This window comes from Rhinatrema bivittatum, chromosome 6 (assembly GCF_901001135.1).
Source record: "Rhinatrema bivittatum chromosome 6, aRhiBiv1.1, whole genome shotgun sequence".
NCBI lineage: Eukaryota > Metazoa > Chordata > Amphibia > Gymnophiona > Rhinatrematidae > Rhinatrema > Rhinatrema bivittatum.
The window spans coordinates 257372325-257386613 of record NC_042620.1 but is presented as its reverse complement, the minus strand read 5'-3'; the positions used below and the strand labels follow the sequence as shown (position 1 = coordinate 257386613).

General features: G+C 41.1%; 1 protein-coding gene and 1 pseudogene across 1 annotated transcript in view; one reads left to right on the top strand and one right to left on the bottom strand.

Annotated features, from left to right (window-relative positions):
• The window catches only part of STX4 (syntaxin 4), a 76635-nt gene extending 67914 nt beyond the window's left edge, over window positions 1–8721 (top strand). The window contains exons 6-11 of the mRNA XM_029606896.1: window positions 145–253; window positions 541–614; window positions 5838–5975; window positions 6281–6391; window positions 6864–6949; window positions 7070–8721. Coding sequence (XP_029462756.1) covers window positions 145–253; window positions 541–614; window positions 5838–5975; window positions 6281–6391; window positions 6864–6947 — 516 coding nt within the window. The 3' untranslated portion in view covers window positions 6948–6949; window positions 7070–8721. The remainder of the gene's footprint in view (window positions 1–144; window positions 254–540; window positions 615–5837; window positions 5976–6280; window positions 6392–6863; window positions 6950–7069) is intronic.
• Window positions 8722–12543: 3822 nt separating this feature from the next.
• On the bottom strand, window positions 12544–14141 carry LOC115094696 (annotated as a pseudogene).
• Window positions 14142–14289: the final 148 nt, after the last annotated feature.

Genomic DNA, 14289 nt, shown 5'->3' with positions numbered 1-14289 from the left:
CTTGTCTCATTGTGTGTGTGTCTCTTCTGTTTTGTTTTTTTTTCACAGCATGGGACATTGTCTTAGACATAGTCTCACAGTATGAGATTATGCCTGTGTGTGTGTATATAATCATACACGTTCTCTCTTTTTGTATCTCCATAGCATGGGATACTGTCTCAGCTGTTTGTGGAAGTGATGAATAAGTGCAGTACCTCACAGTTACATTATCGGGACCAGAATGTGGAGCGGATACGGCGGCAGCTACGAATCAGTGAGTTACTTGGGCTTCTCTCGTCCCCTCCTGCACCCCACTTCTTCCCCTGTTCCCTATCCATCCTCTTTCTCGTGCCTCTCCATTCTGCCCTCCTTCACACTGTCCTTTTTAGCCCTTCCCATCTTTTCCAATTTTTCTACTGTCTGCCCAGTCTTCCTCTACCTTGTATCTTTTTCCTTCCCCCCCCCCCCTTCCATCCTGTCTTTCTGTTTTTCTGGTGCATGGAGCCGGGGCTCATGCTCGGTACGAAAACTGAATGATCTCTCTCTCTCCCGTTCTTGCAGCGGGCTCCTCTGTGTCAGATGAAGAGTTGGAGCAGATGCTGGAAAGTGGACAGGGAGCAGTGTTTACCTCGAATGTGAGTGACTCCCAGCTATTTCTCGCTCGCTTTCTTTATCTTATTCCCCCCTCTCTCCTAGCTGAGCAGTATGCATCTTTCTTCTCCCAGATGCATGGAGGAAAATAATCTTAGCATTCAGATGGATCCACACAAGTGGGTTATGCACCTCTACCAGCAGATGGAGCAAAACAGAAGTTACAGTATATATATATCCCTGTACTGACATCAGCCCGCCAGTATTCTCCATCTCCAGCAGATGGTGGGCATGCATCTCCCTACTAGGAATTGCATTAAAAGTTTTGGTGTAGAAAGAGAAAAGCTTATTGCCCCGCTCTCCTGTGATGATACCTTATGGTCTCTCCCTCAGTTGTTTTCTGAGGTGATAGCTTTGGATCCCTCCCTCAGACGAGCACTTAGTCCGCTAGCTGGTTTCTGTCAGCGCGGATTTAGCTGTAAAATAAATAAATAAATATATATATATATATATATATAAAATAAACAGCTGAAAACTGTTCAGAAAACTGAGCCCTGTGGTGAAGGTCTTTGCCCTCTCCCCCGCAGCCAGAGACCAACTCTGTACTCTTAGAACACCTACATTCAAAACCTCCTTTAGTAAAAGAGCCTTTTCCACAGCAGGCCCCAAACAGTGGAACCTGCTCCCACCGGACATTAGGCTGGAACAATGCCCAATTACATTCAAGAAGAGACTTAAGACGCTACTATTCAGACAAGCCTTCCCATAACACTCGTCCTTGCCTCATCCTCCACGGACCTTCTCTTCCTAAGCTCAGATACCTAAGCACTTTTTCTTCCACTGCCTAAGCTATTTAATATATGTATATTAGTTTCATTAAATCTATGGTAACCCTCTGCTACCCTCCCCCCCCCCCACCTTCCAACCCCCCTTTCCAACCCCCTAACAATCCCTCATTCCTACCCCCTCCCTCGGAATACCTTGTTACCCCAAAAAGCCAACTCTTATCAGTTCTTACCAGTTTTGACACGTTACCTCCCATGCTTAAGCTGTATCCAAGTTTTTCTCTCCCCCTGTTCTATGTAAGACAACTTTGTCACTGTTTTTATGGTTGCAATGTAAACCGGAGTGATAATTAACTCTGTTATTTGAACTTCGGTATAGAAAAGTTATAAATAAATACTCAGCCGGGACGAGCTGAGCTCAGGTAAAGAGTAATTAAAAAAAAAAAAAAAAAAAGTAAGGGGGAGTTGATTTTAGGGATTCCTCTCCCCTTAGGTCTCCGAACTCAGTGCACCGATCTGACGTCCATTCCTACCTCCTGGGGAGCTTGGGGACTCGGACAGCTTGGCGGGTTGAGCGGCTGCCTAGGCTAGGCCCTGCTCTCAGGCATAGATTGTTTGCCGAGTTGCAGGCCATGGCAGCATTTGCGTGCTTTTTCTCTGTACATAAGGCTGCCCTCTTCAGGTACATTGGTTTGCGCTTACGAGCCTGGTTGTACATCTTGTTGTGCGCCTAGCTAAGCACTCAGTTGTGCGCATAGGGGCGCCTAAGTGGATGCACAGTGGTGTGCTTAAAGACGGGCAGATACTCAAATTGCATACAGAGTGAGCGCCTACCTGAATGATGTATTAGGTGCCTAATTCTTGGGATAGGGAGCAATAGTCATTCTGGGAGAGACTGTAAAATACTAGGACTTTTCAACTTTGAAAAGAGATTATGCTAGTTTTATTTAAAAAAATAAATGTTGAGAAATTGAGAATTATTATTGATAATGTCTTATAGCAAAATAATTTCACTGGGTGTAGTTATCAGCAGAAGATTTAAAACAAAGGGAAGTACTTTATGGAAGGTAGATCAATAACAAAACTATTAAGCATAACGGTTAAATATGTATCTGTGTACCATCGGTGTTCAAAACTGGAAGGGTGTGTTTGATGGACAGCTCTACACATGCACAGGATGCTGGGCTAGATGAATCTTTGATCTGACCTAGTATAGCATGAAGGGAAACCAACCACAAAATATAAATAAAAAGGGAAAAGTGGAGGTTGTAGGTATATGAAATTAAGTTTTATCAAATAAGTCAAAGCAATTCCTTATAAAAAAAAAAAAAAAAAGAAATCACTTAAAATTACATAAAATCATGAATGAAAAAGATATATTAAGAAAACACTACCTAAAGTCCAACATGGCCATGCTTCAGGGTTACTAATTCATTTTGGTTCATATAAAGAAAACAATTCAAAGCCCACAATATACAATAAAAAAAATTTCCAATAAAATTACTAATGAATTAATAGAATATATACTTTTATCAGCTGAAGTGGTTTTAGCTGAGACAAAATTGGAGCACAAGATTCCTGTGGAAAAATGCAAAAATAAGTTATTAGCAAAGGTTAAAATACAAACCAACAATTTAAAAACCAAAAAGTATTAATAAATAAAATGCAAAAATATTGATATACCAGTACACACCATTGTAACAGAACTACAATATCTGTCCTGAAATCCCAGAGACTTCCTATAGGGATAGGAACACTAATAAAAACATTAAAACCATGATAAACCTAAAATTATCATCAGGGAGAGCTTTCCAAGATGGCGCCGTGAGCGGACGCAGCGGTAGGAGCTCCTGAGAATTTCTGTTGGAATATTGCAAGCATGCCGCACACCAAACGTAAAGCCCGGGTAAAGACCGGAGAAAATACCTCTACATCGCTGGAGCCATCACAGCCGACCATCGGGAGTTTCTTTGCTGCAGCTCCTCCGTTAACGCCGGGTGTGAAGGTCGCTGGGGAAAGTGCTCAGGAGCGTGAGCCAACGTCCCCGACCGAAATATCTCTCAGCCCCGGTTCACCGGAGAGACCAACGCAACCAGGCCACGAGGAAGAAAACGGCCAGCAGAGTGAAGGGAGCCCAACGGAGGTGATCCGAGGAGAGGCTGCACTACCTCGGCAGGCTGGGGAAAGAAAAGGTCTTAACATGCAGGAGCACGGAGACAAGGTAAAACCCGGAGGAGGGGAGGAAAGCACGGGTCTTGGTCTCGAAGCCAGGTTAAGAACAGTGGAGCCTGGCAATGGCGTTGGCCTAGCAGCCTGCAGGGGTGAAGTTGGGGCTCAGGATAATTTATTACAAATAAATACAACAGCAGAACCTGAGATATCTTTAAACACTATCTGGAAAGCTCTCCAATCTTTGGAAAAAGCAATTTTGGGACTCACCAAAGAAGTAATTGAGACCAAACAGCAAGTTAAGGATAATGCAATAGAAATAAAAACACAGAAAGATAAAATTGTAAAGCTGGAAGAGAAAATCGAGTCAGTGGAGCAAGTGAATTCAGTGATAATTCAAAAGGAACTGGAATTTGATAAAAGAATAGAAAAAGTTGAGAACATTTTGAGAGCTCATAACTTAAGATTTCTAAATTTCCCTGTTTTGAAAAATATTTCTCCAGTAGATCTTTTTAAGCTCTATGTCTCTCAAATATTGAAAATCCCGGAGGAACTGAAGCCTATGATATCCAAAGCTTATTATCTTTATTCAAATAAAAAAGAAGAAAATGAACAACAAGATATACCAGAATTGTCAAATCTTTTGAATTCATCCCAAGAAATGACTGTTTCGTCTAGAAGACCTTTATTAGTCACGTTTACTTTCCTAATGGACAAAAATAATGTCTTTAAAAATTACTTTAGAAACAGCCAGATGTTATTTTTTGGCCAAAAAGTTTGGTGTTACCAAGACCTGGTAAAACAAACCCAAATGAGGAGGAAAAGTTTCCTCTAGATGAGAGGAGAGGCTCTACAGAAGGGAATATCTTTTAGACTTCAATTCCCATGTAAATGTTTGGTTTTTCAGGGAAAGCGATATGTATTTCAAGATCCTATACATTTGAGGACTTTTCTTGATTCTCATCCTAACCCGACGTAGACAGGTTGTTTTGGTGTATGTATAAAATATAAACGGAGAAACCTCTCACGTCACCCTCTTTAATTATATATATTTATATTTCTGGTTAAATAACGCTCAATTGTTAAGCTATCCTGTTTTACTTTTATTATCCTACAGATACAATATACTTAATTTCTTTTGATTATATTCTTGTGAGATATTTACCTATATACTGTATGTAGGACATTCTTGTACAAGTGGATTCTTGTAATAATTATATAAATCAATAAATAAAGAATTTAAAAAAAAACAAACATGATAAACCATATTATATGAAAAAAAATGTGTAGAATAATTTAAAAGGATGTAAGAATATTTTAACAAAAACACAAATTTAAATTTAAAAACAATTAAATATTTAAAATGAAAATACACCACTACTTAGGTAAAAAAAAATGTTAAAAAAAAAATCTACTCATCAAAATAAAAATCTTAGCTGTTCTGATTTTCTACTTACGGGGCTATTTAAAACTTCTGAGGGTAATTTTTAAAAGCATTTACATATATAAAACTGGGTTTTACTCATGTAAATGCACTTTACCTATATAAGTAGGCTTTTGAAAATTGCTCTGTATATGTCATTGGATTTTCAATTATTTTTACACACAAGTGCATTTTAAGCACATAAATGGGCTTTTGGAAATTGCAATGATAGTATCTTACATTTACATGCATAACTCCTTTGAAAATTACCTCCTGTATGAGCAATAGCTACTGCTGTTTCCTCACTATATCAGCATAAAAAAAAAGCTGTCATATGGCTTTGTGGTTCTGTTATATTATCTACCTATGCCTCATCATTTTATATTGTAGTTATTACTTGTTTTGTTATCCTTTGCTAATAATTTGCTTTTTGCATTTTCTCGATAGGAATCTTGTACTCCAAGTTCGTCTCAGCTTAAAACCTCTTTGGCTGATAGAAGATTGTATATTCTGATTATTCATTAGTATTTTTTATTGTATGTTGCATGTTTTGTGTTTGTTTTCTAAATAGGAACCAATGTGAGTTAATACCCTTGAAGGAGGCAATTGTGCTGAAAAATGGCCGTGTTGGTTTTAATTAGTGTAACTTTATGTATATTTCATTGGTATTTGTGCAGACAGTATAAAATATTGTAAAATCTCCTCCTTCCTTTCTCTCTCTTATATTTAAACAAAGTTTACATCCTTCTCTTAGGCCTTGCCTGTCCCTACGTTTCTTCCAGCATACCTGTTCCTGGATATATGAAAGGGGGGGCGTCCTCTAGCCATCATCCCCTCACATTAGTCTTATAATGGACTCCTGGCTGTTCTCTTCTGCCCACCTCTCATAGATCCTGAAGGAGACACAGGTTACAAAGCAGGCACTGAACGAGATTGAAGCACGGCACCTGGAGATTCTGAAGTTGGAGAAGAGCATTCAGGAGCTGCATGAGATGTTCATATTTCTGTCCATGGAGGTGGAAGCCCAGGTCTGTATTGCATGTGTATCTTCATGAGATGTGGAGGCTTGACTCTGTGTCGAGAGATTCTTGTTCTTTCCATTGAGGGGTAGGTCAGTAGCCTGTGCCTCTACATGTGGGTTTATTCCTTGGTGAGGGCCAGAGGAGACCTGGGATCTGAAGACTACTTGGTAGTGATTCTTACCAGAACATTCCTTAATCTAGGACTAAAGGGAAAGTATCCAGGCATTACCTCTTATAACTCCATAAATGTTACTCCAGACTCCCTTCAGGTTATTTTTCTGTTCTTTTTTTTTAATATATTTTTTTTTTAGGGAGAAAAAATTGACAGCATTGAGAAGAACATTTCCAGCTCAACCAACTATGTGGAAAAAGCTCGGAAACAACTGACCACAGCTGTTAGCAACCAGAAGAAATCCAGGAAGGTACAGCTGCCCTCCTCCAAGGGCCTTGCCTCTTCTCCTGCTTCTCCTTGCCTCTTCTCCTGCTTCTCCTTGCCTCTTCTCCTGCTTCTCCTTGCCTCTCCCACCCACTTCTCATATTTGAGAGAGAAACCTTGGACATGCAGTCACTGGAGTCCATGGACAAACAATGGATTCAATACGTCCACAGGGCAATGAATCCTTTCCTGGTATATAGTATTTGCTTTTAGCCTGGTATATATTTTTTTTCTGCTTCTGAACAGCTTCCCAGGATCTAGGTTACCATGTGAAAGCCTGTTTGGGGGGAGGGATGTTTCAGTGAGTGGGAGGTCCAGAGAAGGGATTGTGGCAGACAGCTGAGTGGTGGGAGGGGGGGTTCAGTGTTTGGGATAGGGATAGAGAAGAGCTCAGCCTTTCAGTGAAATGGATTTTCCCCTACAGTACTAATAATGTGTCTCTTCTGCTTTTCTCTTAGAAAAAGTTGATGCTTGCTATCTGTGTGTCAGTTGTGTTGCTGATCCTTATCATTATTATTACTGTGCTAGTAACTACAGGATAGGAGTAAGTATTATACAGGATCTCTTACCCTTCTACAAAGTCCCTGCTGCTATTTTATGGAAGATATATTACTGAAACACTTATTCCTCCTACATAGTCACTACCTTTTTGTTTCTTTTTCAGGTTAGGTGACCCATTGTTTCCTGTGCTGAGATGAGAGTATTGCATATATGTATAATATATATATATATATAGACTACACTGACTGGCCTGAAAAGATATATTTCAATATAACAAAAACAAGCAAAAGAAATTACTCAAGAACCCTGAAAGCCATCATCCAGGAAAGGTTGATGGTACAAAGGGAATTCCTTGTCTGGGCTGCAAGGGCTCTGTTTCTAGAGGTGGACATTCACTTTGCTCAGACTTTCACAGTTCTCGGAAGACCATGGCATGCCACTGCTGTTTTAGTTCATTCATTGATTGCTGAGAATTCGACTTCCTCTCTAGTGTGGCTCTCATCTGCTCAGCTTGCTGGATAAAAATATTGTTTGACTCACTGTTGCTGCAAGGAGAATAGCAGATAACGTTCAGGTTATTTTAACTGACCGGGACCATCATACTATCTGATGGCATCAGCTTCAGGAGAGAACACATCTTGAGGTTTGTCTTTTGCCACTCTGTAGTACCTGAGGGTATGAGGAAAGATGTATTTGTTTGTTTAACTGGTAAACTGAGCAGGCATAAGCTGGGAATCACAGAGCTGCCATAAACGCAAATGACACTTTTGTCACTTGTATCTGTGTGTCTTTCTAGGTTTCCTGTCATCCAAGTAACAGGGATATAAATTTAGGGCTTGTTACATTTTATCCTGCAATATAAATTATGAGGTTCATAGTCGGCCTCTGGCCAGCTAAACCTGTCTGGCTAACATAGCTGGGATATTCACTGGTGCAGGCATGCCTCTAAATATGCCTGGCTATCTTACAAGTTGGCTGAATAAGTTTATCTGGCAACTTTAGGGCTGTTTTTTGGTTTTCTTAAAGTTATCCAGCTGTCCTATCCAGATAATGCTGAAAATTGAGATTATCCGGCTAACTCAGCTGAATAATGGTGCATCCCCCCTGACATAATTTATCCAGCTAAGTCAAGGGTGGTCAGATTGGCAAGTTTTATAAATTCTGGCATTTAACTGGCTAAGTACCAAACGTAGCCAGACAAACATGCTGAACGTTGACCTCTGTGTATATTTTTAGGGGATGATTAAATACTTTTCTTATTTCATATATTATTGAGGTTCTGAATTTCTTCAGCTTGCCACATTGCTTATAATTCTTGGAACAACAGTGACACTGAGTGGTGAGTGAAGGGTAAAACAGGGCAAGTGACTGCTAGCTAAACACCTACTTTTGGGAGAGTTTGTCTTGCCTTTACCCGACTTGATAAATATAATTTTTGTGCACATATTTATACCAACTTGATTCTTTTTTTTAATTTTGTTTTATTACAATTTGCTGCTTTAAATAACACATTTTTTAAAGAATATGAAAAAGAAAAAAGATCCTCTGTGTAGTATCAACTGGTTTGACGTCTTGTCATTTGTTAACCTGTGCATTCTGTCCCATCTTTGGCCATGGGGACAGAGTAGATGACAGATCCTGGGGATTGGAACTGAAGCAGAAACAGAGAAAGGAGCATTGCAGCCTCAGACCTTAGCAAAACTGACTACAAAAAAAAAAAAATTGTCTGAAATGAAATAACAAAAAATAATTATTGTAAAGAAATTCAATTGACTTCTTTTGGCATGTTGAAGGAAAAGATTTTATCAAAAGAGCTTTTTACATCTCTTTCTAATGCAGCAGTGACAGCAACAATGAAATAAAATTGTAAATGGACAATTAAATAAGCAACAGTGCTTCAAATTATTATTTTTTGGTAATGCTGGTCCAGCAAAACAGTCCTCCAACCGTTCTTTCACTTCAGCTCCCCCCTCCCGCCTCCCTTCCTGCAGCAGTAACCTCTTCCGACCCTTGGTGTGAATTCTATCTTGAGCCTTTTGTGTGCTGGTCGGTGGCATCCACTGAGGTCAGAGGTGAGAGGAGATGATGCTGGGGAATTTGTGCTATGATCATCCCTGGCTCTTACACCTCCCTAGCAGGCTCACCACCTTGAATCTGCTGAGAAATGTGTGGGTGTTGAAGCAACTTACTGGGTGATGCTAACAAACAGGGAAAGGAGGAGGCGGCGAGGACTGGGGCTTCTGAGAGAAGATTCATTTTACGTTCCTCTTTTCTCTAAAATAAAAACCTTTTAAACCTCATCTAAACTGTAGGCCTACTGAGGGAGTGTTTCTGTGTTCATGATTGGAAATAAAGCTGCACTGACACACGAGGTTTGGCCCACTCATTCCTTTTCTTTCTTGCTTTTTTTTTTTTTTTTTGCATGGGGAAGTGGAAGGATAAGTGAATACATCTGGTAGCACCCCTTATTTAGTCCAGGCCCTATAGGGCTAGGGTTGTTCAGCAGGTTACATGGGTTGCTCCATCCGAGATGGCATGGCAAGCATTTTTCAGAATTTGTGAGCTGGCACTTCCTGGCTGCTGAGCTCCAGTGCCCCATGATCATCATGAGGACGTGGTAGCTTGAAGGGGTTGAAAATGCATGGAGTGCTCCCTCTCTCTCATCGCCTCCCCTCCCCTAGAAAGCAGATGACAGCATGCATGGGGCAAGGTCAACAGAACAGCTGCACTGAATATGGTGGTGGCGGTGGCAACTGCATGCCAGAGCCTCCCCAACACTGAAAGCAGTAAGCCTGGAGTGCTGCCAGCAGTAAGAGTTAGGGGCCTAAAGGGCTACCAGCACCAGAGGAGGGGAATCCCAAGCATCGCTGCAAGAAGCCCTTCCTGGCAGGAGAGGAGCCTCGAGCAGAGCCGCCACTGAGGGGCCTGGAGAGACGGGGAGAGCTGAAAGACGGGAGATGTTTGTGGTGGAGGAGGGAAGACTGATGACATATGCTAGTGGGGGACGATAGGGGGGGGGATATGCTGGATGGGGAAAAAAAGTGGGGGAGATGCTGGTAGGAAGGCAAGCGAGAGAAAATGATGCTGCTAGGAGGGGGAAGAGAGAGGCGAGAGAAAGAAGAAGCAAAATAGAAAGAAACCCAGAATTAAGAAGATAGGTGAGAAAAGTTGCTAAATCTTATGATGGAAAAAAAAATCCCTGAGAAGATAAAGGTAGAAAAAAGGTGGTAGTTGTAATCATAGCACGTTGCAGTATTAAAATTGTCACATTTTCTGGAGGGAAGGTTAAAGAAGTTTCAAATTGTATAGCAACTTAATAGAATGTGTTTTAAGAAAAGTTATTTTCATTGATAAATAAAAAAAGAAACAAAACATACAGCAGGAGGAGGTTCCTATATGATGATTTTGTTTTTCAGATCTGGCAACGCTGCTCAAGCTAGTCCTACACAGTCTTGCACGCATTGTTCTCTGATCTCCTTGAGTCCTTGCTGTAACAGTGATGCTGCATCTTGAAATTAATTGCCTACAGGCTCTTGTGAGTGTGGAAAAAATTGTAGTGTGGGGCCCTCATGTAGTTTTATGCTCTGGTGGTGCTCGCAGTGCAGACATCTGCTGGCTGCAAAGGAGTCAGGATCATTGCCAAGCTTTGCAAGTTCATACGACTCCTGTTTAGTGTTTGACATCACAGCCCTTTTTTCACCTGCCCTCTGGCATGCCAGATCTAACTGCTGGGAGATCAACTGTAGGAGTATCACTAATGGCGTCACCCATGCAGGAGAATGCTATGCGAGATGCTTGGAGGAATGGCAGCAAAGGTGGAGGGATCTGTCTCACAGGGACCCCCAGATCCCCCTAATGTGTGTACAGTTTTAATTAATTATGACACTTCTTGGGTGGTTGTTGATGGTGATTGAGCAATTGGAGGAAGATTTCCCCCTAGAGAGAGACATTTTAGAAACCTTTGAGTAATTGGAGTTAATAAGCCACACCTTAGCTTAATAGTGGCAAATGTAACCAAGAATCTGAAATCCAGTTTTTATTTGCAATTTTTTTTTTAACAATTAAAACATTTTAGTAGCAGAATCACAAGTCAACTAATTTACAGTAATTTTCAAAACAATTTGAGACACTTCCATCATTTATGGTGCTTTGCACTGATTTTTTCTATAATAATGTTACACACATGTAATTCTTTATCTATTCCAATACTGTTTTTAAACTATAAGAAGGGTTCTAACAGTAATATTGGACAAAATAATTCAAACTCCAAACTGTTTCTCCCTGCTCCAGACACACAGTAGTGCTTTATGAAAAAAATGGAGACACACTGGCTCTATTTATCTTAACAACCAAATGAAAATTAAGTATTTTACTCTCACTCAGTTTCAATCCCTGGCAAAATATCCCTTCTAGGCAGCTTATTTACACTCCTACTGTTAATCAGTTGGGAGTGTCTATATATATGATATCTATCATTTTTAAAGCATATTACAAACCATTAAAATGGTACAGATTCTTTATGGATACTTGGACAGGTAATCCCATGAAAACCCACAGGCCAACCTAGGATTGCCAACATGTTTCCTCAGAAAGTTGCCACATTTCTAACTCCCTTCTCTGCACTTGTATTAGTTATACTTCCAGTGGAGCAGGCCACCAGCAGTGGTCAAGCGTGCTGCAACTCCCAGAGATGCTGACAGAGTGGAAAGAGGGACTTTGATCTGGAGGAACATCCAAGACCCCGCTGGTAGCATTGATGAGATCTGGTCTTTGTCTCTGTGCTGATTGGAGTCACTGTCATTGGTGCTAGAGACCACACTTTTCCTGGAGACAAGTCTTATTTTTTCAGTGAATGATCCTCATCAAGTACCCTCTCTGGGGCCAGTGACTGGTTTCTGGATAGCTCTTCTGTTATGGGATGGAGCTCCAAGAGAGTCTCAGGCCATCTCTGCAGTGACTCAGGATCTATAGGCTGTTTAGGTAGCATCTGCAGTGACTGGAGCTCTTCTGCTTCTTACCTGTTTGCAGAGAACTTGGTTGCTTGAAATGTATTAAGAAGCTATAGAACTCTTCAATATATTTTGTCAGGTCAACAAGCTTAGAGCAATTCCCCCAAAAGCTGGATGGCTGTAATGATCCCAAATCTTCAGTTACTCTTCTTGAGTCATCTGCCTTCTGACCACCCATTTTTGTTCTCCCTGTGTTGCTTGAAGATAACCATGGATCATCCCATGCCTCCATAGAATCCAGTGCTGTGAGGGGGAGGTAAACATCAGTTTTAGAAGATTTCATAGTTTCAGAAAGTTGATTAGAAGATATTGTGGGTTTTTGAGGCTGGTCTTGGAGGAAACTGTAGAGACTAAAGGAGACCAGTTTTCATCCCAGACATCCATATCTTCAGATAGTGGCTCAAGGTATGGCAACTCCAGGCTATTATCCTGTACTTTCTTAACATCTGTTTTTCCTCCATTAATCTCTACATTCAGCATCTCATTCATTCATTGGAGAAGGGACAAATTCTGGGATATGGACCTCCTCTTTTGACTGTTTTGGAACAGGTTTCAAGTATAAGGAAGAAAGGTTTAGCTTTTGAAATGCCTGGAATGGGAAGTGGTCATTTTGCTTGACTGCATGACTTCAAGACATGTTCAAGACATGTTGTAGGTAAATGTCTTCACTTGTAGATGTGTCATACAGGAACAGTTAAAGAACATGGTCTATGTACTTGTGCACAATGCCCAATAGTGGTCTCACAACACGAAGCATCCGGAATTGTTTGGTGCTGACAATCCAATGTCCCTCAACAGGGTGCAGCCATACTAAAGTAGAGGGGATAGCCTATGCAGCAAATTTTGAGTAGCAACTCTTAAGGAACCTCAGCCAGGACATCTTTACAGTTGCCATATTCCCAAAATCAGGATAATACACGGTCACCTCCTCTTCATTAAGCACCTGATGTACAATAACTCTGTACTACCAAATATCCTATGAAGACTTGGCCAGGCCGGATCAGCCACATGGTATAACATAATGCTCAGAAATGCATGCATTGGAATAGTAGCTCCTCATCTCAGTTATCATATTTTGCAGTATCACTGATTTGTCTTGGCCATACAAATTGATATAGAATTGGCTGGGTGAAAATTGTGTTCCCCCACAAATACCCCAACCATGGTGCCTTGCTCCAGCAGAGGCAAACTGTGCAGGCATGTGTCTTGTATAGCATCAGGAGGAATTTCCAAGTGTGCTGATTCCTTAAATAGTGGTGGCCCTTTTATCCTCCATTGCCACTGATGCTTCTTCGTGATCACTTGTATTTCACAACCGGCTAGACCATGTTCTTTTGGTTCCATTTCCTGAAGGTTTTGAGGGGAATAATCCCAGCTGAAGACCTGGAAGTGAGAGAAGAGCATCTCTGCAGACAGTGAATCCTTACACTGTTCAGATTCCTCCTGCTTCCTCTGACCATCAGTTCTGTGCTTCTTCTCAGCATCAAAAACCAGCCAGTTCTGATCTCTTTCTTTAAACTCAAGGTGGAGAAAATCACTGAGGGAACATATCAACTCTATAAGCACTGCAAAGCCCAACTCTTTCAGTGGGAGGTCCTCTTCAAAGACTGCCTTGAATTCTGCAGGCAATTTGGAAACAGGCAACCCCTCAGGATACCGGGATACAATAAATCGAATCTTCCCTTTCAGCTCAAGATCAACAGTGCCTCCAGCTCTCTTTAGTGCCAACTTCAAATGCATTTCCTCCTCCAACTGCTTTAATCTGCAATCATAGTACAAGTTTTTCTCTGGTGAAACTGGCATCTGTTTCTGCTTATCCTCTGGAGAGTGTGGCAGCTGCAAAGGTGCAGTCATCCCTTTAAACACATCTTTAGGAGAAAGTGGATCCTTTACAGGTGACATCACAGGAGAAGCCAATATCTGTGTTGGTCTAGGTGGATTTGTTTCTGTCAGGTTTGTGGAGGTTTTAGCTCTAGAGGGGTAGTTCTTCAAGATAAGCAACGAGCCTACTCGTGTCTGCTGTACCTGGATAATATCAGATGGAGCATGAAGTACTTCAAACATGGAGTAGAAGCCATAACATGTGTTTTGGAACTCATATCCAAAACACTCAAAGAAAGCCTTCTCAAAGTCAGACAACAGAATAGAAGAAGTAGACCACATATCCTTCAGTTTGCTCTTCACTGCGGCAGGGAGAATGGGAGGAGTCCTATCACAGTGGGCCATATTCAAGCGTGATAAATTCTCTATGGTATCTAAGAACATAAGAACATGCCATACTGAGACAGACCGAGGGTCCATCAAGCCCAACATCCTGTTTCCAACAGTGGCCAATCCAGGCCATAAGAACCTGGCAAGTACCCAAAAACTAAGT